At 46.5% G+C, this 26,631-nt stretch overlaps 1 protein-coding gene across 1 annotated transcript in view; it reads right to left on the minus strand.

Moving 5' to 3' along the window:
- Nucleotides 1-26,631, minus strand: part of LOC307085675 (uncharacterized protein) — a 66,984-nt gene that overhangs the window by 3,837 nt on the left and 36,516 nt on the right. The window contains exons 24-48 of the mRNA XM_079750540.1: nucleotides 25,789-25,878; nucleotides 23,166-23,219; nucleotides 19,921-20,028; nucleotides 19,593-19,700; nucleotides 18,942-18,995; nucleotides 17,933-17,986; nucleotides 15,309-15,416; nucleotides 12,297-12,350; nucleotides 11,941-11,994; nucleotides 11,410-11,463; nucleotides 11,093-11,146; nucleotides 9,252-9,359; nucleotides 9,062-9,115; nucleotides 8,679-8,732; nucleotides 8,484-8,537; nucleotides 5,978-6,031; nucleotides 4,547-4,654; nucleotides 4,332-4,385; nucleotides 3,875-3,928; nucleotides 3,057-3,164; nucleotides 2,792-2,845; nucleotides 2,646-2,681; nucleotides 2,357-2,410; nucleotides 1,295-1,559; nucleotides 244-356 (exon numbers count right to left, since the gene is read on the minus strand). Coding sequence (XP_079606666.1) covers nucleotides 244-356; nucleotides 1,295-1,559; nucleotides 2,357-2,410; nucleotides 2,646-2,681; nucleotides 2,792-2,845; nucleotides 3,057-3,164; nucleotides 3,875-3,928; nucleotides 4,332-4,385; nucleotides 4,547-4,654; nucleotides 5,978-6,031; nucleotides 8,484-8,537; nucleotides 8,679-8,732; nucleotides 9,062-9,115; nucleotides 9,252-9,359; nucleotides 11,093-11,146; nucleotides 11,410-11,463; nucleotides 11,941-11,994; nucleotides 12,297-12,350; nucleotides 15,309-15,416; nucleotides 17,933-17,986; nucleotides 18,942-18,995; nucleotides 19,593-19,700; nucleotides 19,921-20,028; nucleotides 23,166-23,219; nucleotides 25,789-25,878 — 1,962 coding nt within the window. The remainder of the gene's footprint in view (nucleotides 1-243; nucleotides 357-1,294; nucleotides 1,560-2,356; nucleotides 2,411-2,645; nucleotides 2,682-2,791; nucleotides 2,846-3,056; nucleotides 3,165-3,874; nucleotides 3,929-4,331; nucleotides 4,386-4,546; nucleotides 4,655-5,977; nucleotides 6,032-8,483; nucleotides 8,538-8,678; nucleotides 8,733-9,061; nucleotides 9,116-9,251; nucleotides 9,360-11,092; nucleotides 11,147-11,409; nucleotides 11,464-11,940; nucleotides 11,995-12,296; nucleotides 12,351-15,308; nucleotides 15,417-17,932; nucleotides 17,987-18,941; nucleotides 18,996-19,592; nucleotides 19,701-19,920; nucleotides 20,029-23,165; nucleotides 23,220-25,788; nucleotides 25,879-26,631) is intronic.

A 26,631-nucleotide genomic window follows, 5' to 3' on the forward strand; every position in this document is an offset into this window, starting at 1 on the left:
ATGAGACGCTCACAAAGAGCATTAACACAATAGAGGAATTGACTTAGAAGTAGACTGAAAAAAGAAGCAACACAATTTAACAAACAACAGCATAGTCAATAGCAGCAACAATAGCAGTGCAGATAATAAGTAACAAACAGCTTTGTAAAACAAATCACTACAAACTTTTTTCTAAATAACAACTTGACCTCTGCGCGGTTCCTCTAAGTACCCTTAGGCTGGCTGCATTGACTCATGACTTACTCCTGCAGATTTCTTGTCTGGGAAGATACAGGTCTCGCCGCCGGCTGTGAAGTTACAGAAGACCTTAATGGCGTCCCCTATGCATCCCTGGTTGGGATCGATCCAGTATTCACCTGTAAACAAACACACAAGGTGTCAATTTGTATCAGGGGAGGGGGGGGGGGGATTCCATCGACTTTCACTCCTGAACTTGCTCCACAATAGATTACTTTACACTCGACTAGCAGATGTTTGTTTTCTAGGGTGATGGTAGCTTTTGAGGGAACAGGTTGAACGACCTGTTCTTGAAAAACGTTCTGATTGTCGCTTCCCCAAAGCACAGGGATTAAGGAGTGTTTACAAACTGTACTGTCCTGCCAGGGCACGGCTAGTAGACTTGCCTGGCCTAGTCTAGTCCACTACCAGTGCCCTGGATCCATAAAGGAGCAGACCTATAAGTGTTATGAACGATGTCGCCCCAGTGAAAAGGGTCTATTGGAAAACACCTAAACCCTTGGGGTCAGCTGAAGATGGGATACGACGCCGTTCTTTCGCACTTGGAAAGCCGTAGACTTATAAAGAATGATGTCATTGCTTATCAGCCAAAGTGGTGAGTGGAGGCTGTAGCCTTCGCCATCCAGAATAGAAGCCCTTTGATTTGTATGTTTGGAACGAGCCTCGTTCGTATAAGTACCTCCAGCCAGGAGCGGCTCCTATTGATTGTTACGCCGGCGTTTCCCGGTCAAACGCAAAAGTTGACGGAAACCCTCGTTAGACACAACAAACGATCGATGATTAACTCTTCATGGAGTCTTAAATCTCTTCTTGTTATTGCTGTACCAAGCGCTTTCAATTAGTAATAATAGAAGTCGTAATAAAGTCAAGAATCGTTGGTGACGACAATGTTTGGATGCATTTTTGCACAACAATAATTGTGCAATTATTATAAATTATGATATTGATTATTTCTTGCATTATCATCATGAATATGATTCATTTTATTTGCTATTATTATTTGTAATATCTCCCCCAGTGATATCCCACCCCCTCTCTATCATCCGCAGGCGCCCACCGTCTGGGAACTCGGGCTGGCTGAGGTGCAGGTCGTTGCAGGTCCTGGCCGGGTTGTCCTGGGTGCCCATGGGGAACTTCATGCGCTCGATGTCCTGCTTGAGGTTGTTGAGGGAGCCAAACACGTCCTCCATGCCCTCCGAGTACGCGGCGTCCATGCCGTAGTCGGCCAGCGCCTCGTCGGCCTGGGGTTGGTCCGCCTGCCGCCTGTTCTTCCTGGAGGCCTGCTGGATGGGCAGGGGCTGGATGATGTCGCCGGGGGGACCCTACAAGGGGGAGACAGGGGGGGAGACGGGTGGTTAGAGACAGTCGTCGTGCGGTGGTGCAGCCACCGGCTCTTGCTGGCTGCGTTTGATCGGCGTCGGGGAGGAGTCCCTGAGATCAAGGTCACCGGGAGTAGCGAGACGTGCTAGCTGGCACAATCCAGGGTGAACTGAGGATGGCATCGTGCATGACTGGAGAGACAATCTTGTTTGAGCTCTGGGAATCTAAACCCCATACACACACCCACACACACACACACACACACACACACACACACACACACACACACACACACACACACACACACACACACCCGTTCCGAAGCGGTGCTGAGGATAAATAACAAAGACAATCTTGTCTAAAATAGTTTCATATGTTGCGCCAAAAGTGGAGACAGTCCCAGACTATCACGAGAGAAGAGACCCGAACCGTATCCCGACGCGTCAGCGTGTATTTGCAATGAGAGAAAACTGAAGTTCGGGAGGAGACTTCAGCCATCAACTCGTGGCATGCGCATTAAATATAAATTAATATGAAATATGTCACTGTTACCAAAATATTGCACATTTGCGTTGAAAATTTGAATTCCAATTGTGCCTCATGTCCTTTGCGTTCAAAAAGAGGCCAGACCCTATGAATCTTAAGCACTTAAGATTCATAGGGTGTGATGGGTATTTATGTACTAAATACCCATCACACATATGCCTTTTCTCATAAAAGTTATGGAATAAATCTCTGCAGTCGTAACAGTACGAGCTTGGCATCACACAGAGCAGCATTAACAACAGAGCATGCTTACAGGTGGTCCTGGGGGTCCAATCAATCCAGTGTCTCCCTTCTGACCGCTGGTTCCCTGGAAGGAGAGCAAAGAGGAGGACATATGTTACACACAACCACTAACCATCACACAACATTGTGTCCAGGGGCAAAAGGAAACTCCGCTAATGTCAAGTGTAACTGAGGATATGGCTGAAGAGACATTAATGCACCGTGGGATTGGGTGATGAAAATTGCACTTGTTGGGGAAGTGCTTGTATAAAAGAGCTGGAAGAGTGTGAAATGTAACGTTATGAGGTCGGTTAACTCACAGACGACCCCTTGGATCCTTTTGAGCCATGGGGGCCCTGCAGGGGGGGGGAAAGACACGACACGTTGTCAACGGCAGTACATCACAGATGCAGCATCAACGGTCCCTGGCCGGGTGGGCTTTCCGGAGGAACTAGGGAGAACTTACGGGAATACCGGGAGGGCCGGGAGGTCCGAGAGGTCCGGAAGAGCCGCCGAGACCCTAATGAGACACACAGAAACAGCGGGGACTTCAATTCACCTGTGGGGGCAGTTTGACGCTGGGGGGGAAGGTAAACACTCCTGTCCAACTTCAGGAATCAGAGCTAACCCTGCCTCTGGCCATGGCTCTCTCTGATTGGTTTAGGGGCCAGGGGATTTCAGATGTAGAGGTTGGAGTTCAAAGAAAGCATGGGGGGGGGGGTTGTACTTACGGCGTCACCCTTTCCTCCACCGGTACCCTGGGGTCCTGGCAAGCCGCGGTCTCCCTTCTCTCCTGACTCACCGGGGGGTCCGATCAGACCGATCAGACCAGGGTGACCCTAAATCCACCAGGAAGCAGGTAAGGGCACACACACACACACACACACACACACACACACACACACACACACACACACACACACACACAGAACACAAAGGGACCAGAAAAAAGATCAGAATAGAAGCAACAAAGCTTACTAATTATTCATTTGGCAGTGCCAGAATAATTATCCCTCCTGATGAAAAAAAAGCTTTCTACCCTTTATTAACCCATCACAACAATTAAGTAAATTGGGCTCTTTTGTCTTCAACTGTACAGACGAAGTCATGCTGGGGGAGGGCCGGAACTTCTCACAATATGTAATGATTGTGTTTATGATGGTTGTCACTTCTAACCGTGGAACCCCTGCATTCTGCATCTGCTTCAGAGTGAGGGCCATCTGTCGCTTTTCCACCGGCCCCGTGCCAGTGACCGCAGCCCGGAGAGGATTCGATGTGGCTTATACCTCCCTAATTCAATCAGTGTGTGGTAACTCTACAACTCTACACACACTCAAGGTTTGGAGTTTAACTCGCAAATAAATACACCTATTTCTTCCTCTCGCCATGGAGGAAATATAGCAATAGAAGGTTCGGGGAAGAGACAGAGGTAAAACCGTCTGAGATGTTTGCTTACTTTCGGGAGACCTCAGATAAGGGCGCACGGAAGAGATATGGGAAGCACACAATGGAGCAATTTGAGATTAGCATCACAATAACAACGCCTTGCCTTCTCTCCTTTGTGGCCCGAGTCGCCTTTCATGCCCGGGAGACCGGAGGGTCCCTGCGGAGGGAAGAAAAGAGTCCGTCAAACACCATCAGCAAAGCGAATTAAAAGACGTGGAAGAGATTGAGAGGGATGTCAGGTAGAGACAGCCTCACCTCAACCCCCCCCTCCGGAGCTCTCATAGCACAAACCGCTGTCAAATAAGTGCTCGGTGAAAGTTGATGAAGTGATATATCGTGAGTTCATGACGCACCAAAAAAAACAACTCGAGGGACCTTAGTTTTAAGACGGGGGATAATCATTATGGGGGACGGCAAGACGGGACTATAAACAAAGGAGGCTCGATGGAGGTCACGTGAGAGAAGGGGTATGGGGGGGTGAGGGGGGGTAGAAGTGGGTGGAAAAGGATAAAGGGGTTGGAGGGGGTAGGGAACAAGAAAGGGTGGAGGGGGTTTCTTACCAGGGGTCCGGGAGGGCCGTCTTGACCGGAAGAGCCCGGAAGTCCTTGTTCTCCCTGAAGAAGAGAAAAGAGGACGACGTGATAGATGATTTTAAAGAAGAACATCACACCACTTTTCAAGGAACATTTCGCTGTCGAGATATGTGAAAGTGAAAGCAGAAAGTGAAAGTGAAAGTAAAAGTTAAATTAAAAAGCGCATAGAGCGTTCTGCTCACCACGGGCCCGGGGATACCACGCAGTCCTTCAGGACCTGCTTTCCCAGAGGGTCCCTGTGGTCCAACTGGTCCTGTCTTACCCACAGGTCCCTCTGCTCCATACTCTCCCTGTGAGAAGATACAGCATCAAAAATACTATTAAATATTCATCAGTTTGAGTCTGCCTGACACCGCTCCATGCAAAAAGATTTTTCGCTGCAGTTGGATCTCCAATCCAGCAGCCTGAAACCCAAAGTCCAAAGGGGCAGAGTTAAGCCGTGTCTCCTGTTTCGGTATGTAGGTATGCTACCGAAGACAAATTGATTTGAGCAGGTAGACGAAGCATTCAGAAGGGGGAAGTGTGTCTCTACTGTGGCCAGTCTACACAGCGTTGTATTGAAACCTTTACAGACACGTTTTAACGGTACAAAAGTGGTGAATCGACCTGTTTGCCGACATTTATAAAACGTTCTTTTACAGCACTTAGTGGAGGCTGCCGAGGTGTTTTACATCAATACCTCAGTTGATATTCTGTTCTGTCCTGCTCTTCATTTTTTTTTAACTCTGAATGCTCTTTGGAGTTTTCACTACTTAAGAGCTTCATACCGATCAATCTTCACAGAGATCCCGGCTTTTGTCCTTGAACAGAAACAGGGGGGCTTTTAGATATTGAGCTTTCCTCCAGACGTCATAATAGTGAGGACATATTGATGAGGGGATTACATTTCTCTGACAGCCAATTAGTCCTGGATTTGACACTCTGGGATCCGCTTGCCGTCCTGGCATTCTCCCAAATAAACCGTATCCTTCCCCTCTCAATGTTTTCCGCATTTGTGTGCATGTGTATGGTACGCACATACGTATAAATTACTGTACTGTACTCACATGTGTGTGTGCATGCGAGTGCGTTCTTATGAGTGTGTTTGCCGCTTTTTCGGGTCTGTCAAACGCACGGAAATACGACAAGAAATGTGTGATTTTGGAAACCGACAAGGCAGCGCCGGAGAATTCATTGTTTGTCGCTGGTCTTTGATCTGCAGATTCTGATCGCAAGAACAACATCCCCGACCCAGCGAAGGGGACTGAGGGGGGAGAAGGGCAAATGTTTTTATTCCAGCCTGGTGTGATCCAAACGGGTGATTTCATCTCAGCCTCGATTTCAATCTTGTTCACCATGCAGACAAAGGCACGTTGAGGCTGTTTCAAATGAAGCGATCCATTTGCACTTATTGCACTCTTTCAATTCTCCCGCGCGACAGATTAGTCGTTAAAACGCCCTAGCCTGTGTGTCAATGCCACTGAGAAAATGTAATTGCTCTCCGCAATTATATGGTATGTAGTTTCAACTTAGATTGCAGTAATGGTACAGAAATTACATACAGCTACACATGAAATACCCTCTGGATCCTCAGTAAAGAAGCAGGAGGCTGTACGGTCGGACTGAAGGCTTACCTTAGATCCCTTTTCTCCTTGTCTACCCGACTGTCCTGCTGGCCCCAAGGGACCCTGGAGAAAAATGACATTAAGAACTCATTAATATGTTGTCCTTCATCATCTGTGTCATTCAGTGTTTTACCTTCTCATGCGTCTGGAATTGTTCATCATGTAAAACGCCTTTGGATTCTATTGGGTTTAATTCAATGGGTTTCAATTGAATACAACTAAATTAAATTAAATGATATTCAATTCAATTCAAGTCAATTAATTTCAAGTCAATTCATTTCAATTAAATTTGTTTATTTTTTTAAAACATTGTCACTCATCATTATATTATACTTTTCAAACTGGCATTTATATATTTATTGATAAGTGGCTCATAATAAAACAAGCCAAACCACTAGCTCTCATGACAGACTGGACGAATAGGGGAATGGTAAACCTTTTGCTCATATTAATCACACTGATACGAGGGTAATAAATGTCGCCTTAAACAGCAGGATCGAGGAGAGTAGTTGTTGAGCCAGATTAATGAGTGTGAGTCACTTTGGATAGAAAGGCTGTCAGCATTTTTAGCTAACTGCCCTCTAATCAACACAACAGAGCTTTGCCTTGTGGTGCGAGCAATGACAATGACTGACTGGACTGAATGCAGTAGGAATGTGGTAGGTATACAGTCGGCTGAATGCTGTCTCCCATCTCTTTTGTGTGGGTTACGTTTATGGCATTATGATGAGTGTGTGCTTTTGTATGTGTTCTCAAGTGAGAGTTGATGTGCGTGTGTAACTTTTCATGGCTGAAGATGGGGAGAGAGAGAGAGAGAGAGAGAGAGAGAGAGAGAGAGAGAGAGAGAGAGAGAGAGAGAGAGAGAGAGAGAGAGAGAGAGAGACCTGGTCAGTTAAACTTTGCGGTTATGCTTTAGCAGATTATTGTGTCCATGTGGTTGTGTATGTGCCGAGTGCTCTTTGTGTGTGTATGTGTGTGCGTGTGCTCATGCTTTCTGCATGTGCATTTGTTAGTGTGTGTGTGTGTTTGTGTATGCGTAATGTGCTTGGGGCTATGTGTCTGTGTGTTTGTGCATGCCTGAATGTGTGTGTGATAGCGAACAATCCCTATGCATCAATGACCACCCACTCTGAGCCAATTTAGAAGAGATATCGGGGGGAGCATAACCTGGCAATTAGCATGGAGAGGATAAAAAATATATCAACAAAGGCCATTAATATGGAATGAAATGGGGGTCTAATTTGCTCTGCAGCCTTTGTCACGTAGAAACACCCAGCCCCCGGAATACAAATGCTGAGCTTAAAAGTGCAAATCACACTGAACTTCTAATTGCTTGATCAACCTACAGTATGAACCCTGCTGTTTGAAATTCCTGACACAGAATTGCCCAGGAAAAACGCTAATCCAGCAAATAGAATGGAAATGTTACTTTCCCGATGTTACAGGAAGCCCCTGGCAGTCGGCACTGAGCTCTGTCGTCCCCAGTACTCTGCCTCCTATCTCCTACCGTATGCTTCTGGCATTCAATGTATTGAGACTTATTTCACTTTTATTTTTTTTACTGCTGCTGTTAATCATCCTTGAGACCCAGTAAGGGCGCTGTCCGAACAGTGTACGCAGAGTACACACACCGTTTAGACGTTCGGACAACACCGTTTTAGGAGCTGTGTTAATGCTCCGCTAATTCCACACCAAATGCGTGTTTAATTCATTCATAACGTCTGATGGATGACCGCACAGGGAATAGTAGAGATCCGTCCAAAATATGCTAACCCCACAATATTGATATTCTTCCCGGCTGGCAGGCTAGAGCAATAGAGAAGCAATCTAGGATGAATAAACCGCTGTGCCTCTCTTGGCTGAATCCATACAGTAAAGTTGAGAGGCATGATTGAGCATGTATTCCACTGAATACCAATGTGTTTCCGTCCTCCATGCAACACCAAAATGGACTTGGAATAAGAAGGAGTTGTCCCTCTTGCTGAGCAACACATGCCAAACTTTAGTTTGTACTTGTCTTTTTCTTTGTGTTTTGGTGCGCTGCTTCGAAAACCAATCAAACATCATGACGGTGAATGGACGATTGTAAACAAATGTTGGAAAGAAAAGAGCTCAATAATGGTGTGTGTGTGTGTGTGTGTGTGTGTGTGTGTGTGTGTGTGTGTGTGTAGGGGATTTATCTGCGCTGCAGTCTGATTCGTCTGTTATGTTGAACAATGACAGTGCAAGTAACAACTACATTCCAAAACTTAAGACACACTCTCTGCTATTTCCACATTAGGACCACCTCTTCTTAAGTAAAAGAATAAAAGTAGGCCATTACTCTGGAAGAACACACTTGTTTTTTTTCAAATACAAGCTTATAAAATGTTGTTAAAATAAATTGTGCTTGTTTTGCGTCTCTTATTACGATGAAACCATTTTCCTTCTCCACACTGGTTTTTGTTTCAGATTGCGGAGAAATGGAACATAAGTGAGACATCCAACGAGGCGATCTCATACATCATGCACTTACCCGTTTGCCAGGTGGGCCTGGTACTCCAGCCTCGCCGGATGGACCAGGGGGTCCCTAAATTGGAGCAAACGGCACACGTTTACAGTAGTTATGCATAAACCAGATATAACAAAGATGCGGTGTCAAATATGTAACACATTGTGTGTTAGATCTTTTCCACGTGATTTGCGTGAATTTTAAGACCAGCAGACTCACAGGTTGACCGGCGTCTCCGTCATCTCCCTTGTCTCCTCCTAAACCGTCCAATCCCTGAGCAGAACAGAAGAACAACGTGACTGCATGACTTTGACGCACAATTAGTTATAGTTGGTCTATTTGTTTGGGATCGTGAAAATATTTCCAATACACACTAACTACACATAATAACACCTCAGTGTAATCTCATAGAAAAGATCAAACGTAACATCCACATAAATAAACAAACAGAAAAAGAATAAATGCATTTGACCTTTCCTTGTTCATCTGTAGGCATAGCCTAATCCCAGGAGGGATGAAACAAAGGCTATCCCCTAAATGAGGTGTCCAAAAACCCCAATGCATTCACCCCGGATTGATTAAAGTCCCCATTAAGCACTTACAGCGACACCAGCCTCCCCGGGGGGTCCTGGGTCTCCGGGGAATCCGACGGGCCCCTGCACACGGACAAAGAGTCATAGCGTCAGTGACAGTTCTATTAGCGGCTCCGCGCGGGGTCTCCAGGGTCTCCATGGCAATAAGCCTGCCGTGTAATCCGGCTATGGTGTGTGTCGTGTCAGGGGCTTGACGTACAGGGTTTCCCTTGGGGCCGTCGTCACCGGAGGGGCCACGACCGCCAGCGGGGCCCGCGGCTCCAGGAGGTCCGGATTCACCTTTCTCGCCGGTTTCTCCTCTGGGGCCCTGGGGGACAAGAGAGGCAGGAGGGAGACTTTAGGAAGGTGGCTCTGTCATCATAAACCCGAGTGGTATCAAGAGGTTTGCCGAACTGGGTTGTCAACGCTACGCATTTTGGATTTTTAACTCGAGCTTGGGCAGCCTTATGAGGGACACCAGTAAGAATAAAGTCTGTTTTGATGGCCCAAAGGTAAAAGGGGTGAATACAAAACAGGTACTTGACAGATCCTTCTTCTACGAGTCTCTCCGCGGTGAAACATCAACAAAACACCCACACTCTTCACACCCCGCATCAAGATCTAACCATCAAACCCCCTAGCTCATCCCGACGTCGGGATTAAACATCATCAGACAGTTTGAAACTTGCGCGCCGGCGGCGGTTGGGGCGTAATTACAAGCCCGGTAGTTTACAAGGGATCGTTAGACGACCCGTTAGCGAGGGTGCTGTTTTTCCCGCTCGATGCCAGCGGTGTGCACCAACTCCTCGAAAGATAGCAACCCGACCTGACAACGGGCCTATCCGTCACCGTGGACTGATACACAGCCAGTGGACAGCTCCGTCAATACCCACCCCCCCCCCCCCCCCCAAACCCTGGTAGCCGGTATACTGGGGCCCTACCCGAAGGGTCTGCTCAGAACAGACCGGATCGATGGCTCCACTGTGGATCAGCGGTACGGTTTTTCTTATTCCTTGACAGCTCGAGGAGGCAACACATTAATACTTGCTCTGGAGTCCCCCTCTCTTCCTTCTCAGTCTTTAATTAAGAGGAGAGATTTTGAATCCACTCAACGCATCACGCTCCAGGATGTACCGGGGAGTGAGATAAATAATACACGCAAACAAATAAGGCCATCTGGTGATCAATTATTCTTTATAATCCGACAAAAACAATGAACGCCTTCTCCCTGCTGCATCCGCGCATCCAGCAGGTGTGTTGTTTGTCTGTTTGGACCCAGAATGAAATGCTTTCCCCTAAATAGAGACGTACTCCAGGTTGGTTCGTTGTTGACGCAGTTAGATTGGTGCCGTCCAAATGTGGCCTGGCTAATCATGTAGTGACGGCAATGGCAGCCCGTCAACATGACATGGCGCTGGAGCAGCCGGCGGTGAAGCACTCCCCATTGCTCAGCTGACAAATAATTAACATGGCCTAATTAGCTGCCCTCGAAGATATGAATTAGTTAAAAAACAAACTGCCACAATATCTCTCGTGGGACGAGGGGAAATTACACGCCAGCGCTTTTAGTGCACTTATGCATTAAAGTGTGGCTCAGCTGGTTAAGTGATAGAAACCGCAGTGTGCTACATTTTAAGTGTTTTGTGCATTGCTTGAGCTAATGCGACCTTAAGGTAGGGATAGAAAATTACTTATAAATATAAAACAAACTCTATGTGGATTAAAGGATTAGCAAGCGTAAAGTGGGTGTGAGCCTGTGTGTGTACATGGCTACGACGCATAGGCTTACATTTACGCTTTCGTTTCCCATTCTCCCTGTTTCCGTTTCCGGTTTTAAGTGCGAATACAACTTTTCATTTCGGGAATATGTTTCTTTTTTCCTCTTTCCCATGTTTGATCATAGTTTATGCTTTTAAATAAGCGTCTTTGGCATCATTGCTGATGAAAGAGCCCATGATAAAAGACCAATCATCATCATATAACTCATATACAATAAGTCACATTATAAGCATCTTCTTAGGGTATATTTTTAACGCGGACGGTCCATCACGCTGCACTCACCCCCATGCCGGGCTCTCCGGCAGGTCCCGGGTTGCCTGACTCCCCGTGCTCTCCCTGTAGAAAAACACATGTGACAGAGTGACAGGTTATCATCCCGGCCTCTGAAGGACTGTCTACCCCCATTCAGTGGTAATCCGTCAGCCGCAGCATACATACATGCAGCATCTGCAGTCAATCACTGAAACATTCTCTCACGTTCTCAAGTTCACGCGTTGGTAAAGAGTTAGCTTTGGCATGAATATGTTCACAAGTTAATTAATAAGCCGTAGGAAATCTGGCCGGCTCGAAGCCACCTGGAACCACTAGTTGGCTGTTACCTTCTCTCCGTTGCCTCCCATGGAACCGATACCACCAGGTGGTCCTTGTGCACCCTGTGGAGAAAACACAGACACAAACACACACACACACACCTCTGTTAATACAGTAACAAGCTCAAAGAACGGAGGAGGAGAGACAAAGAATCAAAGCCTGTGTCACAGGTGAGAGTTGGCGTCTCAAGCTGCTTGTCAGAACTCACAATCAGCTCAGAATTCAGAACGCCAAACTCAAAGGCTTTTTAAAGTGTAGCAATATTCAATATTCAATATTCATACGCAACTACAAAGACCCTAATCTGTTCATTTTGGGCCGTTGTCTTATTCCCCCACAAGCAACGGGGCAAGCAATAATACTATTAACACTTATTAACCGTTTTTCTGGTATTTTGTATTATATTACAGTGTAAAAAACAGCTTATGCACATCCATGCCTCTATTTGAGGACTGTAAATTGAAACATTTGCATTGAATCCAAAAAAAACAGGGTTGTCATGGTAACACGAGGAGGAGGTGAATGAACACGAGACTCACGTCGGCTCCGCTCGGCCCCTGGGGACCTCTGGGGCCAGGGGGCCCTGGGGGACCCTAAAGATGGGGGGGACAAACCCAGGACATCCGTTAGAAATTCAAACAACCCCAAGTCAATGTTGTAAATCGGGGAAAGCTAACACTACAAAAGACCGATATTTTGTATTTTGACCGGCGAAATAAACTTGTTAGCAAGATCGTTGGGAGAACATTGATTTTATGCTGGAGTGTAGCACTAAGTGTTCAGTGTTCAATTTCATAATTGCGTACTCTGGAGTGCTCTCCGGTACCGCCGCCGCCGCCGCCGCTACGGCGCGAAAATAAAATGCGCAAAAATGAAAAGCGGCAGCAGCACTCACCATCGCTCCGACGTCTCCGTTCTCTCCTTTGTCACCTGGGAGGCCGGGCAGACCCTGCGGAGCGGAGGACAGAACCGTGAGTGCTTGGCCTGAACAAAGTGAAAGGATAGAACAGGCCCACGCACGTCTACACAATTACCGCCTCACACCCCACCACCGACTCCACCTGCTGAAGAATCAACGGGTTCACTGAGGATGAGGATGGTGATGATGTGATCTGTTGGAGGCGATGCGCTGTAGTGCACATCATGGGCGGTGTGTGGGTGTGTAGGTGGTGGTGGGGCTGTGGGCAAGGTGGGGGTTAGGGTGGGGATACACTTACTCAGCCCCCAGCACCTGTTTACCGCGCACACACAATTAGCCCAAAGGAGCAGCTTCTGTAATTCAGTAAGAACGTGGTGGAGGTGGTGGTATTAGTGTAGAGGTGGGGGGAAACCTGACTATGTTAATTACAGGGGTGGGAGCTCCATCCATCGTCTCTGTGTAAGACGTGTGGAAGCAGACAAGAGAGGGATGGCAGGACGCTACGTTTTTTGGAGCCTGACCGAAATCAGCTTGGCCGCGGCGTGAATGTAGTTGTGGCCGTAGCTGCTGGGGCACATTAGCCCACGCACTGTTAGTAAAGTAAAACGAAACCAAAGGGATAAACATGTGAAAAGCCTTCCATTGTAGTTTCTTTGTTCACCTGCGTAATTGCAGTCATTACTTGTTCTGTTAGCTCAGACGAAGCAAGCACAATCAATTGGCGGGGGGGGTGTGCGGCGACGTGCATGATAAGTTAAGCGTGGAGTGGAGATGACAGGTAGATCGGTCACCGCCACCACGTATGAGTAATTCCTGGTCATTTTTCCCCGATGCACAGCACGATCGGGGAGGCTCATTTATATGTAGCTATGACGACTGTGGGTGCGTAGTCACGGTGAAGAAGAAAGCGTTGTCAATGGGGGTGGGAAATGTATAAAGCATGAGGTGTGAAGCAGAAGGCTGTAGGAGGTGCTGAGAGACTCCCACGCACACACACACACACACACACACACACACACACACACACACACACACACACACACACACAAACACACACACACACGCAAACAGATGTGTAACGACACACACACACACACGCGCACAGACGCCTAACCACACACAAACACACACACACACTCTCAGACACCCCTCATGGGCACTCGTGCAGGGCATTAGATTATAGTAGATCGATAAAGGTTTACTTATGGCGGGGCATTACCCTCTGCTTTCCACACTCAACTTGAGCCATTACACTCAGGTGTAATCAGAGCTGATATTTACTCCCTCAGTCTGAGGGATTCAGACGCTCTGAGAGGAGGACCTTCTGATATTTCCCCCGCAAACACAGCCCCTCCCGTTACAAGGCTTTCAAATCAAAAGCCTTTCATTCCTTCAGAGTCTAAAGAAAAAAAATCATTAACGTGGCGAAGGATATTTGAATCGAAAACGCTGAGTTTGCAACGGCTCTTGCCATCTTTTTGAAGGGCAGCTTAGCCAAACAGAATTGAAAGTTTGGAGACGGAGTGCATTATGCTCAATTAAAAGCCAATTGCACTTAATAACAATGTTATCTGGTCCCATTGACCAGCGTCGCAGCCCTGATTTCAGCCTCCGCCAGTCCCTGGGATAATTAACTTGAAGACGATTTAAAGGGTTCTGTTTCTTTAATCACTGCACCTAAAGATGATTTCTTCAATCATGCTCAATGATATGAAACTATGCCCTTTGGCTCTCCTCTCTGCAACACTTTACTTTTAGAGAGAGAAAAAATCGAACGTGACATCCCACAGAAAAGTAGAATATTAAAGCCTTCACCAGGAAGCACTTAACTAACGTTAAGTGCTTCCTAATATTTTTAATATCCCGATCCAAGCTGATTCTTGGATCCGGCCCAAAAAACAAACAGAGGATCAAATCTATAAAAACTAACCATTCGATTCACATTAACCTAATGATGGCCAAAATGGCTTGATAGCATTTCTTCTGTAATTGCAAACACAGGACATGTATGCTAATAGCACTAATGGCTATTAAGCAGCTATTAATGCAGACGGTAAATGAATGCTACGTTGCTTTTGGTGTGTCAACACAAGGGCCTAACGCTTGTCAGAGCAGCTGGTGTTTTAGTCAGGCCTGAGATTGCCACAGGCAGGGGCACCATTTACCATTTGATAATGATAAAGTATGAATGGAAACCAATGGGGGCTGCCTTAACGTTAACGCCGCGGCAACATGCCAAATGCTTCACTCAAAATGCAAGCGATGAGCACGGATTTTATTTCAACCCTGTCTGCGCTCTGGGAGGAGGTGATAAATAAGGAGAGAGAGAGAGAGAGAGAGAGAGAGAGAGAGAGAGAGAGAGAGAGAGAGAGAGAGAGAAAATGAGAGAGAGAGCAAAAGAGAGCAAGAGAGAGTGAGATAGATGAGGAGAAAGAAAGAGAGAGAGAGGGAGAGAGAGAGAGAGAGAGAGAGAGAGAGAGAGAGGGGATGAGAGAGGAAGACAGTGTGCGATGCAGAAGGAGAGAAATCGAGGGAGAGGGAAATAATAGAGAAAGAAGAGAGGGCGAGAGAGAAAGAGAGAGAGTGAAAGAAAGCAAGAGAGTGTGATAGAGAGGGCGAGATGGGGACAGCGTGAGAGGCAGAGAGAGAGAGGGACAGAGAGAGAGAGAGAAAGAGAGATGATGGGAAGAGAAACACTGCTTGCCCAGGAGCTATGCAAAATGTTATTAGAAGTCAAGGCGGCATCAATAAATTAGGGTGTGTTTGGCTCTGGTTATGTAAATGATGTGTGTGTGGGGGAAACAAAACAATGGAGGCTTATAGGATCTTAAGGGACCATTGTGTGTAAAGAGCGCATTGTGTGACGGCACTGACATCAAGAGGGGTTGTTTATGTGTTGCGCTATAGTGTGTGTGTGTGTGTGTGTGTGCCGTCGGTCAGTAAGCTAGGGGCCGGGAGGGGCCAGAGAAGACTTTGGGGGGTGCCTACCTGCAGTCCGATGGGTCCGGGTAGACCTGGGAATCCACGAGAGCCCTCATCTCCCTTCTGGCCGAACATGCCCTGCTGACCTCTGGGACCTGCCTCGCCGTCGGTACCCTTGGGGAGGTCAAAGGTCACGCGTTAGCTTAGCTTCGGGTTGAGAAGGTGAGCGAGGGAAGCAGAATAAGACACACCTGAGGAACGAGGGCACGCTGCGGTAAACAAACCCCGTGGATCCCGCCCACGAGCGCACGTTTTTAAGCTAGCTTCTGTTTGTTTACGGTCGTATTCGAACCTTTCACGTATTCAATCCTACCTTTGTCATAGCCTTCCCCTTTGTATTATTATACCACTGTTTATGAGCAGTGGTTTGAGGTCACATTCATCACCACGTTTAGCATCTATGGTTCTTCATGTTTTTTTTTTCATTGTTTTGTTTTTGTAATGTTTTGGTATTTATAATTCATGACCGCCATTTTATTTTCCATTATTTTCCAACTGTTCTTCTCCTCAATTATTTACGTAACTGTTCATGTGTGATCTGGGGGAAATGCAGGACGCCACAGTGGAATACGTTGGGCTGGCATGGCAGGGCTGGCGAGAAGGCTGAGGAATCAGCACGTGAAATACTGCTGAATCCATGCATATAAATATATATATATAGGTTTACCTCCTGCGGGAAGGGAGAGGCGTCTGGCGCTGGGGGAGAGTGACGGACGGGGGAGGTGTGTGCATGGGGGGGGGGGGGGGGGGGGCGTATGCGTGTGTGTGTGTGTGTGTGTGTGTGTGTGTGTGTGGGGTGGCGGGGTTGGCTTTGGGGAAAGGCTGAAGTGCTGACAAAACCTGGAGCATCGAGTTTCAAACGTGCGTCAGCACTCGACGTCTATACCGTTTTCTTCTCTTTTTTTTTTTTACAGTGGAGCACCGATGACAATTTTATTTTGCTAGGGTTGGACGCTCCTGCAGAGGAGAATGCGGCGGATGGGTTCAGAATTCAGGAAATCCGTTTTTTTTTTACTGTTTTATTATTGTGGCTCCTGACCTTCAGGTGCGTTTCATTCATGTGTGTCGGAGCATAAGGTGTGGTCGAGGTCGGGTATAGTTTTGGCCTTTTTTTTTGCCCGGTACACAGTCTTTGCAAGGTTAGTGTGTAAATGTGTCTAACTGGAGAGCGTTCCAGTTAGGTTGAATTTCTTATAACTCATATAACAGAGAAATAATGAAAAAAATAACACAGACCTGTTTGACATTCACGTAGAAAAGCAAAGAATACTATTCTAAGACTAAGCCTTTTTTTTCACACCATTTGGTTAACTGTAAGGGTTCTCAAATCTTCTCTTCAGCTATTTACCCTTGAATGTCGTGCTCGAGAAATAGCTGTTAGGATCGATTTTTCCCCACACAACATTAATTTTAGCTGCACAACCAAAAGAGCTGTGTTTAAATGGACCATAAAGCTCAGTCTGGTTACATAATAGATTGTGGCCGTTTCGCTGTGAGTCAGAGCAGGAGGACTCTAACAGGTGGCCAGTAAAATGAATCCGCACGGCACAGTTTGGGGTTTTAACTGTAAACAACGCTCATCTTGGGAGCGCCTAACAATGATGCATGGTTGCACGTGTGAAACTTTTCTCTAAGGGAAAGCAACCTCTTTCCAATCGCGGGGTATTTAGATTACACTGTCGAAGCGCAGTGCAAGAAAACTTAAATGTTAAAAGTGCTACAACGTCCCAAACAAACTCAACATCTTATCTACACCAGCGCGTAAAGTAATCCCAGATACATCTATGTGAACCCAACATTAAACAAATGTTGTGTTTTAAGTCTGTATAGCCATATCATCGTCAGGCCTCTTTGACAAACCCTTTTGGAGACTGCCGACAACAGTCATCCGGCGTAGACTTGCTCTCTGCCCTGGGGCGATCATAGCCTGGGAGAATCGTAAAGCTACAGCGTGATTCCGACGTGCAGGGTGAGGTAGGTTGCACCAGGGTCACTTTTACTTTGGATTTAGCTGTTTTTATGTTTTTGACGGTTGCTGGATCATCCTTTGTGTATCCTCTGCTTTGTCCTTCAAAGCCGTGGGAACTTGATAGGTTGTGGTGGATTAGACAGGGCTGACACCCTCCTGTTTGGCTCTTGTTGTTGAAAATAAAGCTAATTCTTTCCAACAATGTAGTTATTGTAAGCCTTTATGGGGGTAAGATCAACTTTTGAGAGCACTCTGCCATGATGAAGTTCTATGTTCATTTTTTTGTATTTACCAAGGCTGAAATGACTGTCAGTTTGTGATTTCTTTTTACATTGTACAAAGGATTTTCCGCTCTGTTACACAGCAGCTGTATTAAAAAGTTCCAGCGTGTTCAATGTCATTGGTGCTTGAGAGATACACGCTGCTACTTGTGAAATTTGGAAAATAGCGTTTTCACTCTGCTACACACAAAAAGTCCTTCCCTGGTGTGTAACAGAGTCCTACCATTATCACACAAACTCTAAAAGGGAGAAATGATGCTTCCCTTTTTGTAAAAGCCTTCCATTAGAAAACCATTGTTAGAATGTGGCCACATTGAACCGAAAAACAACATAGACAGATAGATAGATGGATAGTAATATATAACGAGCCTGAAACTTACTGCGGGTCCCGGAGCTCCGATCACACCCTGGGGGCCACTGGGGCCTGGTGGTCCCTGAGGGGGTCACACAGAAACACAGTAAGGAGACAGACAAGAACAAGCCTTCAAAAAGGTCCACAAAGACATTCTGCTCCTCATCACGGAACGTTTTCTGTTTGTGTTTAGTTTCTGAAGATCATAATTCTTCATCCGTTATTACGATTTCATCATTTTGTTTTCTGCGTTTTGTTATTTGCACTGTTTTGCTGTTTTGTATTATTTATTTTCCCTACTTTTCCATTTTTTATGGGTTTGATACTACAAGCCCCATTGGGTGTTTTTTGTCTCACTTATACACAGTTTTTTGATTTAATGCGTGTTTCCTTCTTCCTAGCAGGAAGAAGGAAACCTAACTAATCTGTCTCTAAAATGTCTCTCAAAATTAAACTAACCTGACTCGAACAAAGCCTGTTCATATTAGAATGCCATTAGAGGTTGTTCATTTCCATTCTAAACTTCTTCTCTCATGTATTTCCAGTGTGAGACTCCATGGTTCTCATAGTATGCACATATTGTTCAAAAAGAGTCAAGGAAGATTGACGTCTGTAGTAATCGGACTACACAAACCTTGTTATTCTACAGTCAAGTGAGCTGCATAGCATGGCAACATTATGATTTAGTATTGGATAACTAACCCTCGACTTAATGCAAGTAGCTACCTCACCAAGGGGCAGCACCACATCAATATTTCATAGGCTGCGGGCGATTCTCAAGGACATCAACCCACACCCCGACAATAAAGAACAGCGTGTGTGCCCCCTTTGTTTGTCTTCGGTTTTCCAATTGTGTTACTTCAGATGTATTTATCAATCGAACTTGATAGCTCGAGACAAAACAAATAGAGTTAAAGGGAGAGAAAGAAACCGGGTGACGACAATAAGTAAATCTCTGCAGACAGACAGATAGACAGACAGAAACAAACCAAGAAACAAACAAATTAAACAAAGTGAGGGATCCGACATTAACTTACAAGTTCACCCTTGTCTCCTTTGCCTCCCTTCTGGCCGGGACCACCAACCTCTCCCTGTTGGAAGATACAAACACAACTGCTCACCTTTCGTCTTTCCCGCACATCTGAGCAGCAAACTGTGCTCAAGAGTAATCAATTGATTGGCGCACAGACCATCATTCCATCTCCCTCACGGAGCAAATTATATGGCGATATCCGTGCCAGGAATAGGCAATTTTGTGAAGGTTAAACATTCGAAAAGGGAATGGAAGCATATGTTGGCTGTCTCGCTCAGGGCATTCTGTTAGCTAGACAGAGGCTAGAATGTATATTTGATCTTACGTTGTGTTATTCTACAAGTGTGCGAAAAGACTGGAAAGCTAAATGATCTGTGATACGCACCTGAGGCTGAAAAGAGTGTGCATGCATAGGTTATCTATCTTGCAGGCTGTATTGTACATTTTATACGTTTTCATCAACATGGCAGGGCACCTGTTGAGTTTTCTTGTGCCAAATAGAGTTTTTTGTGTCCGAGGCAAAATAAGTAGCAGTGTCAATATGTGTATTCATCACTAAACGTGAAATACGTATTTTGGTCAGCTGCAACATACGACAAAGAAATGTATCCCCGTAAGTGGCAGACGGTTGTTCAATCGCTGCGCCCTACGTTACCTTGTCACCGTCCTCTCCGGGAGGTCCCTGGGGGCCGGCGGAACCGGGCAGGCCGACGGGCCCTTGGATGCCATCGCGACCGGCTGGGCCTAGGGGCCCTTTCTCTCCCTAAACACAGAACACGGTTGTGGTCAGTGTCTCACAAAGTCTCACTCACGAAAAGTCAAGAACGTGAATCCATCTCAGAGTGTAGTAAGTAAGTAAGACTTTGTTCCGGTTTAGCCGTCCAACTGAATGCGGTGGGCTCGATGGTGTGCATGTCGTTCATGAAGGCGCCGTGACGCATATGGGTGAATGGGCGTCCATAGGAGAGAGAACCACGACTCACAGGTCCTCCTTTTTCTCCAGCGGGGCCTGGGGGCCCCTGGGGGCCGTTGCGTCCCGTCAGACCGATGGCGCCACCGGGGCCGGCGGGTCCTCTCTCTCCTTGGGAGCCCTGTGATAGAAGACCAGAGAAGGGCTTATCAGGCAGGAATGAAGGGTGGAAGTAAACACTACGATACCGTAGCGTTTGCTAGAAAATATCAAAACTATAAATCCAACTTTAACCATCACAACCGTTGCTACCACAATAATGCCCTTACCTATAAACCCCATTAAAAGGATCGGAACATAGTAGATAGAAACATACCACATTCCTATTATGTACTGCATATGTAAAAATGTACTGACCAAACTAAAGCCACTGAAATGTAAATGAAACGCCCCCAAAACTAAGGAACCACGGCACATCCCAGCCCCCTTGGGAGACGAGTTGGCACAGATAAAAACAACCTGTGGTGACCTTGGCCCAGGCCCCTCCAGGTTGACAGCGCCCCTGGGCAGAGGAGGGAACTCTTATCAGGTAATAGGATTCCCCTGATTTACTGGGGCGCACTCCGCCAAGGCCTTTATGGAAGGTCTCTCAAGGCATTTCGCACAGAAGCCCTGTCTCATTATATCTCCCTAGTTACTCCTGCCTGGTGGTGTGTGTGTGTGTGTTGTGTGTGGTGTGTGTGGTGTGTGTGGTGTGTGTGTGTTGTGTGGACTGGCCAGGCCAGGGTCTTTTTCACTACTGGCTGCAGAATTCCTGGATCCACCTGGTCCTTAGAGCAATCTATCTCATATCAAAGAGGAAGAGGGGGATTCAAGACAATGGAGGCTGATCCTGAATGCAAAACCATTCAGGATGCACGCATGTGCGTGCATGACAATTGTTTTTAAAGCGTTAGGGACTCATAAAACATTCTTTTACTATATTATACCCTCATAGAATTGATTCTCAAACCAAAATATGAACATGCAATACACACACACACACACACACACACACACACACACACACAAACACACACACACACACACACACACACACACACACACACGCACACACAAAGAAGCACACAAAGAAATACTGTGCGGCAGCTCAACGGCAGCTCAATCACTGTCAGGGAAGGCGATGGAGGAAAACAGCAGCTCTCTATGGAGCGTGTGGGCATCTAACAAACACACTTGCATGCACTGCTCTGAAAAAAAAACACACTTCTTCAAGTGTATCCTCGCAACCTCTGCTGGGCCTCTGCCACTTTCAGGAGCGTTTTGAGAAAGATATCTACATAGTACTGCACTGGAAACATAATAAAATCCAACCTTATTCAGTCGAGGCATGGACATCTATGCCATCCAAAACCCAGGGATTATTGTGTCGATCAAACTAAATGCCTTGAATCCCAAATATCTTTATTCTGTTTTTTTCTTACTCAGATCTTGTGTGATTCTGTCTGATTTTAGAATTCTGTAACTTGTCTTTTAATTGATTTATTCATGGCATCTGCTATCCATTCCCCCCTGATGGTACTCTTCCCTTCACATTTGTTGTAAAGTGATTCACAAAAACTTGGATCACAAGAAACAAAATACTGCACCGGGGTCCGTCTTCGCTTCCAACTACTCTCCTCGATCGAAAAACCCTGCAACCCTCCCTCCTTGCTATCCTCCACCCCCACCACCCCCACTTCAACTCTCTAGTATCTCCGCCCTCACACGCTGCACATCCGCACAGCTGCACTCCGCCTAATCCTTCCCCGCTCGGAACGGACGGACGCAACCACAGCGGGGGTGCCTCTCCGCCCGATGTTAAATGTCAGCCACGTGTCAGTCCAGTCACTTTGAGGGATTGTTGTTCAATTGCACACATACATCAGTGGCGGGAAGAGGCGGCGAGATCGCTTATTTATGATTCATCCCATGGACCCCGCGCGTTTTGCCTGTGTCAGGGTTGCTCTGCAGGCGGAGGGAGAAGCGTTTATGCACGTTAAAAGAACAATGGTTTCTTGACGAAAGACGCGTTCTCGCTCTTAGCGCGGTGACGATGCTGATGCAATGGGTGGTAAGCAGAGCAACCCCCGTTGTGGAAGTTTGCGCGGAGTGTGATGGAAACTTTGCTTGAAAGGATGTTTTAGGCGGGGACATGTATTACATGGTGTAAGGGATAGGGAACAAAGACTTTGGAAGGGCGAATGAAAGACCGAGAAATATCATAACATCCTCAGTCCAATTGACGCAACGTTTTACACTGAAAGGTTCAGATGCTGTAGTTTCGTCTGTTTGTCCCACTGATCATCAAATTGACTGCTTGCACAACCTCGCTCAACAACTTATGGGAAAGGATTACTTTTTATGAAAAGTGAAATTCGCAGTCTTTGGAAAGCTAAACTGAAAAGAAGATTTGATATTCTGTGCAGCTGAATGCAACTTTAGCCAAAGGAAACATCAAAAGCGGCCAATTTAATATATTCCCACAGTGCATAGCAGCAATCACGATCGGAAGTTGGAAGCCAACGTCATAATATGAAATGTGCTTTGAACACTCAGTATCTTCTGGCTCACAGGAACCTTTTTGGTTAATGCCAGCATTGCCTTTGCTGGTGTAAATATCAAGACGTATAATTACGTAATTTACAATATAACATAATCTATCTTAGAATAGGATTGTTCCGAAGAAGAGTGATGATGTCAGCGTGAGAAAGGGGGGAGCCAAGAGTTAAATTAACCAAGGGGAGATTTTCTGAACTCTTTCAAAAACCCTGGCATTAATTATTACTGAAATTGGCAGAACTCAGAAGTATATGCTGTATCTATAAAATACACTATGCAGTTTATTTAATATACATTGTTTTCAGGCCTCTGACTTTTCCACTGGTTGCGTCATAGTTATCAGATATAATGAATTTATTTGGCCTGACTGTTTTGGAAATATTTGCAAAGCTTTAGTGCAATCAGGACATTGGTTGTGACCTGTTCTTTGGGAATTTGTCATGTTAACTTTAAACGGCTCAACATTTGAAGTGCACTCTCAGCACTGAAAGCTTTGCGAGTAACTACTCGACGGGTTTTCAAAGCTCACACTGAGACGCCCATCACCAGTATTCTTTTTGCAGCACGTTCTCGTGAATCAAATCACTGCAGGATTGCTCGGTGCTCCGCCATTTATGCCGTATACAAAATCGTTCCCCGGGATGAGCAAGATGCATTTTATCCCTCCTGCCAAAGTCGGGTCAGTGGTGGCGGTAGCCATGGTAACAGGATACTTACGATGGGGCCTTGGGCTCCCTGAGGGCCTTCTCCTCCCTTCAAGCCAGCTGGACCCTGAAATCAGAGAGCGAGAGTGGGGTTAGGTCAAGCTCCCCGGTGCCGTAGCACTTGGAGAGCAGTAATCGCTGCTGTCAAACCAGCGGTTAAACAATAATGTGTGTGTGTGTGTGTGCGTGTGCGAGCGTAACCTTCTCCGAAAGTTGGTGTCTATGCATGGAGGAGGGTGCGTGTGTGTGTGTGTGCGTGTGTGTGTGTGTGTGTGTGTGTGTGTGCGTGTGTGATAGAGACAGAGAGGTCAACTGCATGTAAATGTACATCCATTAAGTATTGGACACTGTCTGAAACAAAGCTTATGCAGTATGGTTGCATGTGTAACTCCGGCATATTTTATATGGGTAAAAATGTGTGCTTGTGAGTGCGCATGGATCTGTTTGTGCATGTTTGCGTTGGTTTGTGTGTCTGTCAGAGAGGGTATCTGTGTTTGTGTGTGTGTCTGTGAGAGAGGGTGTCTTTGAATGTGTGTACGTGTGAGAAACGCGGTCTGTGAATGTGTGTCTGTGTGTGTGTGTGTGTGTGTGTGTGTGTGTGTGTGTGTGTGTGTGTGTGTGTGTATGTGCGTTTGTGTGTGTTTGTGAGTGTGTGCACCAGGCTCCACCAAGGTTGTCCAACGCTACTGTGCCCCGGTCTGATCAAGCGGCCTGACACCGGGGTAGGCGTTGTTAATCGATGAAAAAAGAGTGTGGGGGTGTTGAGGTTGGTGGTGGAGGTGGTGATGAGGGTGGTGGTGGTGGTGACAGTGGTGTTGTTGGTGGTGGTGGTGGTGGTAAGGGTCGGGGTGGTAACGGTGGTGACATGAATGGCAGCTCCTGTTCTCTGAATCCCTGGCTGCAAGCGGCGGCGAGGAAGACATATGGAAAGCGCTGCTAGCCAGGGGCAGTGAAGACCTTCATCATCTGAACTAATTGACGTGCTCCGACAAAGCCAAAGGGGCGGGGGTGCCATGCGAGTGATGGGTGCTTTATGTCGCCGCCCCCCTCGCCCAGCCCTCCCCTTCCCATCCCTTGCTGCAGAGAGGGGGGGGGGGGGGGGGGGGGGGCTGCATTAGGACGCTGGAAGGGTTCCGCTTGCCAGGAGAAAGAAACAAAAAAAACAGGACCCTTCTAGTTTATTTATTGGCTCGTAAATCGCTACCGTGCCTCTCAACGAGATTGACCAGCGTATCTGTATGGGTCAGTGTTTGTGTGTGTGTGTGTGTGTGTGTGTGTGTGTGTGTGTGTGTGTGTGTGTGTGTGTGTGTGTGTGTGTGTGTGTGTGTGTGTGTGTGTGTGTGTGTGTTTGGGGGTTTGGGGGGGGGGGGGGGTAATTGAATGAGTGCTTGTAACACTGCTCCAACACCAGAATGAGAAACTATTTGTGTGTGCATATGGAAGCCTGTTAGTTGTGTGTGTGTGTGTGGTCATGTTTAGTTTTGTATTCACTGCACATCCGTACAAAAACTATAAATAATGGGGTTGTAATATTAATTGGGTACTCGAGCAATAAATAATCAGGGTACTTGCTGTTTAAATCATTGTGTATGCATGTGTGTGTGTGTGCATGTGTGTCTTATGTGCACACATGCACTTACTGACATGTTTAAAACGAACAAAGCTGTGTGCAAAATGCATATGAATCATGCACATAGATGTGTGTTCTATGTGTGGGCAGGTGTAAGGTAGTTGCTTTACTCCTCATGGGAAAGCCCACTAGCAGTTGATACAGAATTGTTCACGTATAAAGTCCTTCATTTCCAAATACAGTCTAATGGCTAGTTCAACTATCTGCTAATGAGGGTGGATCTCACAGAGTGCATGTGACGTACTAATGTGTTTGACCTTACATTTACCTCCTCTACAAACATGCATTATCCTTAACCCTATACAAATGCGTCTTTGCACGGGCTCATCTGGACGGTAATGATCATGGATGGGCTGCTGTCCTTGTCGGTAAAAAAATAACGAATTGACATTCAACACGATGGATTCGAAGGACACTGGATCGCTGTCATTCGGTGCATATGGTCATCGACGCCACAGGGATGAATACATGATGATGAATGGTTCCGGGATGCTGTCATTAGGGGTTAAATCCTTTCTAGGGCCGAATCCCCGCACACTTCTGTGGGTCGACACAACTTCGGCTGTCTGGTCCGTTGCCAACTCTGGCATTTGGTTTAGCAGCAGGTAGTTAGCGTTTTAATTAGGGGGATTTAAAACGGTGCTAAACACAGCAGGGGATGGACAGGATGAGGGATGTGTGTGTGTGTGTGTGTGTGCGTGCATGTGTGTGTGTGTGAGAGAGTTTGTATCATCATTAGTGCACATTTATTGTATTTGTGTGTCCTTCGGATGGAGATTTGTGTCTATATCTGTGCGTAGCATTTGCGTTGTGTGTCTTTGCATGCGCTTGTGCGTTTGGGATTTGTATGCAGAGAAGCAAAAGTGGGTGTGCTTGCATGTGCAGGCTTGCACCTGTGTGTGTGTGTGTGTGTGTGTGTGTGTGTGTGTGTGTGTGTGTGTGTGTGTGTGTGTGTGCTTGCGAGAGCGCGCGTGCGTACGTGTGTGTGTGTGTGTGTGTTTCCTACCATGGCCCCTGGAAGACCTCTTGTACCCTGGAAGCCCCTCAGACCAGGAGGGCCCGACTTCCCTGAGATGCCCATGGGGCCAGGGTCTCCCTGGGGGGGGAAACAACAAAAACAACGCCATCAGCTCCCCTGACAGCTCGACAGGTGATCAACGGACGCTGATCTGCTTTTAGACCAGAAAAGTGACTTCTAAAAGCTGTGGAAATGACGGTCAGATAGGAGGCAAAAACGCAATTATCCCAAATAAGACTTTCAATTTCAGTCCCGCCGTATGGACGCGGAAGAACAAGGCTCAGGGAAAACGTTTGCTGGGTGGAAATAAATGGCAGCCGTAATCGCGTCGCCTTAACACGCCCTGGACCATTTAAAGCAATTGGAATAGTTATAGTGCAGAATTTTCAAAAGGGGAACCGTGTTTAATTTTCAAAAGGGAACCGTGTCGGGGCCTGTATTTAGGCCCCAATTTTACGAACACCTTGGTAGAAATATTGCTGCTAAAAGACCCCCACCAGTCTCTCACCTCAACCTCTCTAAAACGATCAGGTCAGGTTATGCAATCCAATCTCGAAAATTGATTCAACTACCTGCAATTATTTTAAATCCCACATTATGTTGGGCCTTCATTCAGAAATCCCCACAATAGTACATAACCCCTTATATTGGTGTATATGGTTCCCTTACTGTTTACTTTTATGAGAAGATACTTTTCTGTCACCTCGCCTGGGAATACTTTGAACCACTGAACTTCCAGGCGGATGCTTTATGACTGCTGTAGCATTATCGATGCACCGTTTGCAATGTTGTCCCTGAGCGGACTAATGAGCAACTTACCCTTTGCTTCTT

This window comes from Pollachius pollachius (assembly GCF_949987615.1).
Source record: "Pollachius pollachius genome assembly, chromosome: 14".
NCBI classification, from domain to species: Eukaryota; Metazoa; Chordata; class Actinopteri; order Gadiformes; family Gadidae; genus Pollachius; species Pollachius pollachius.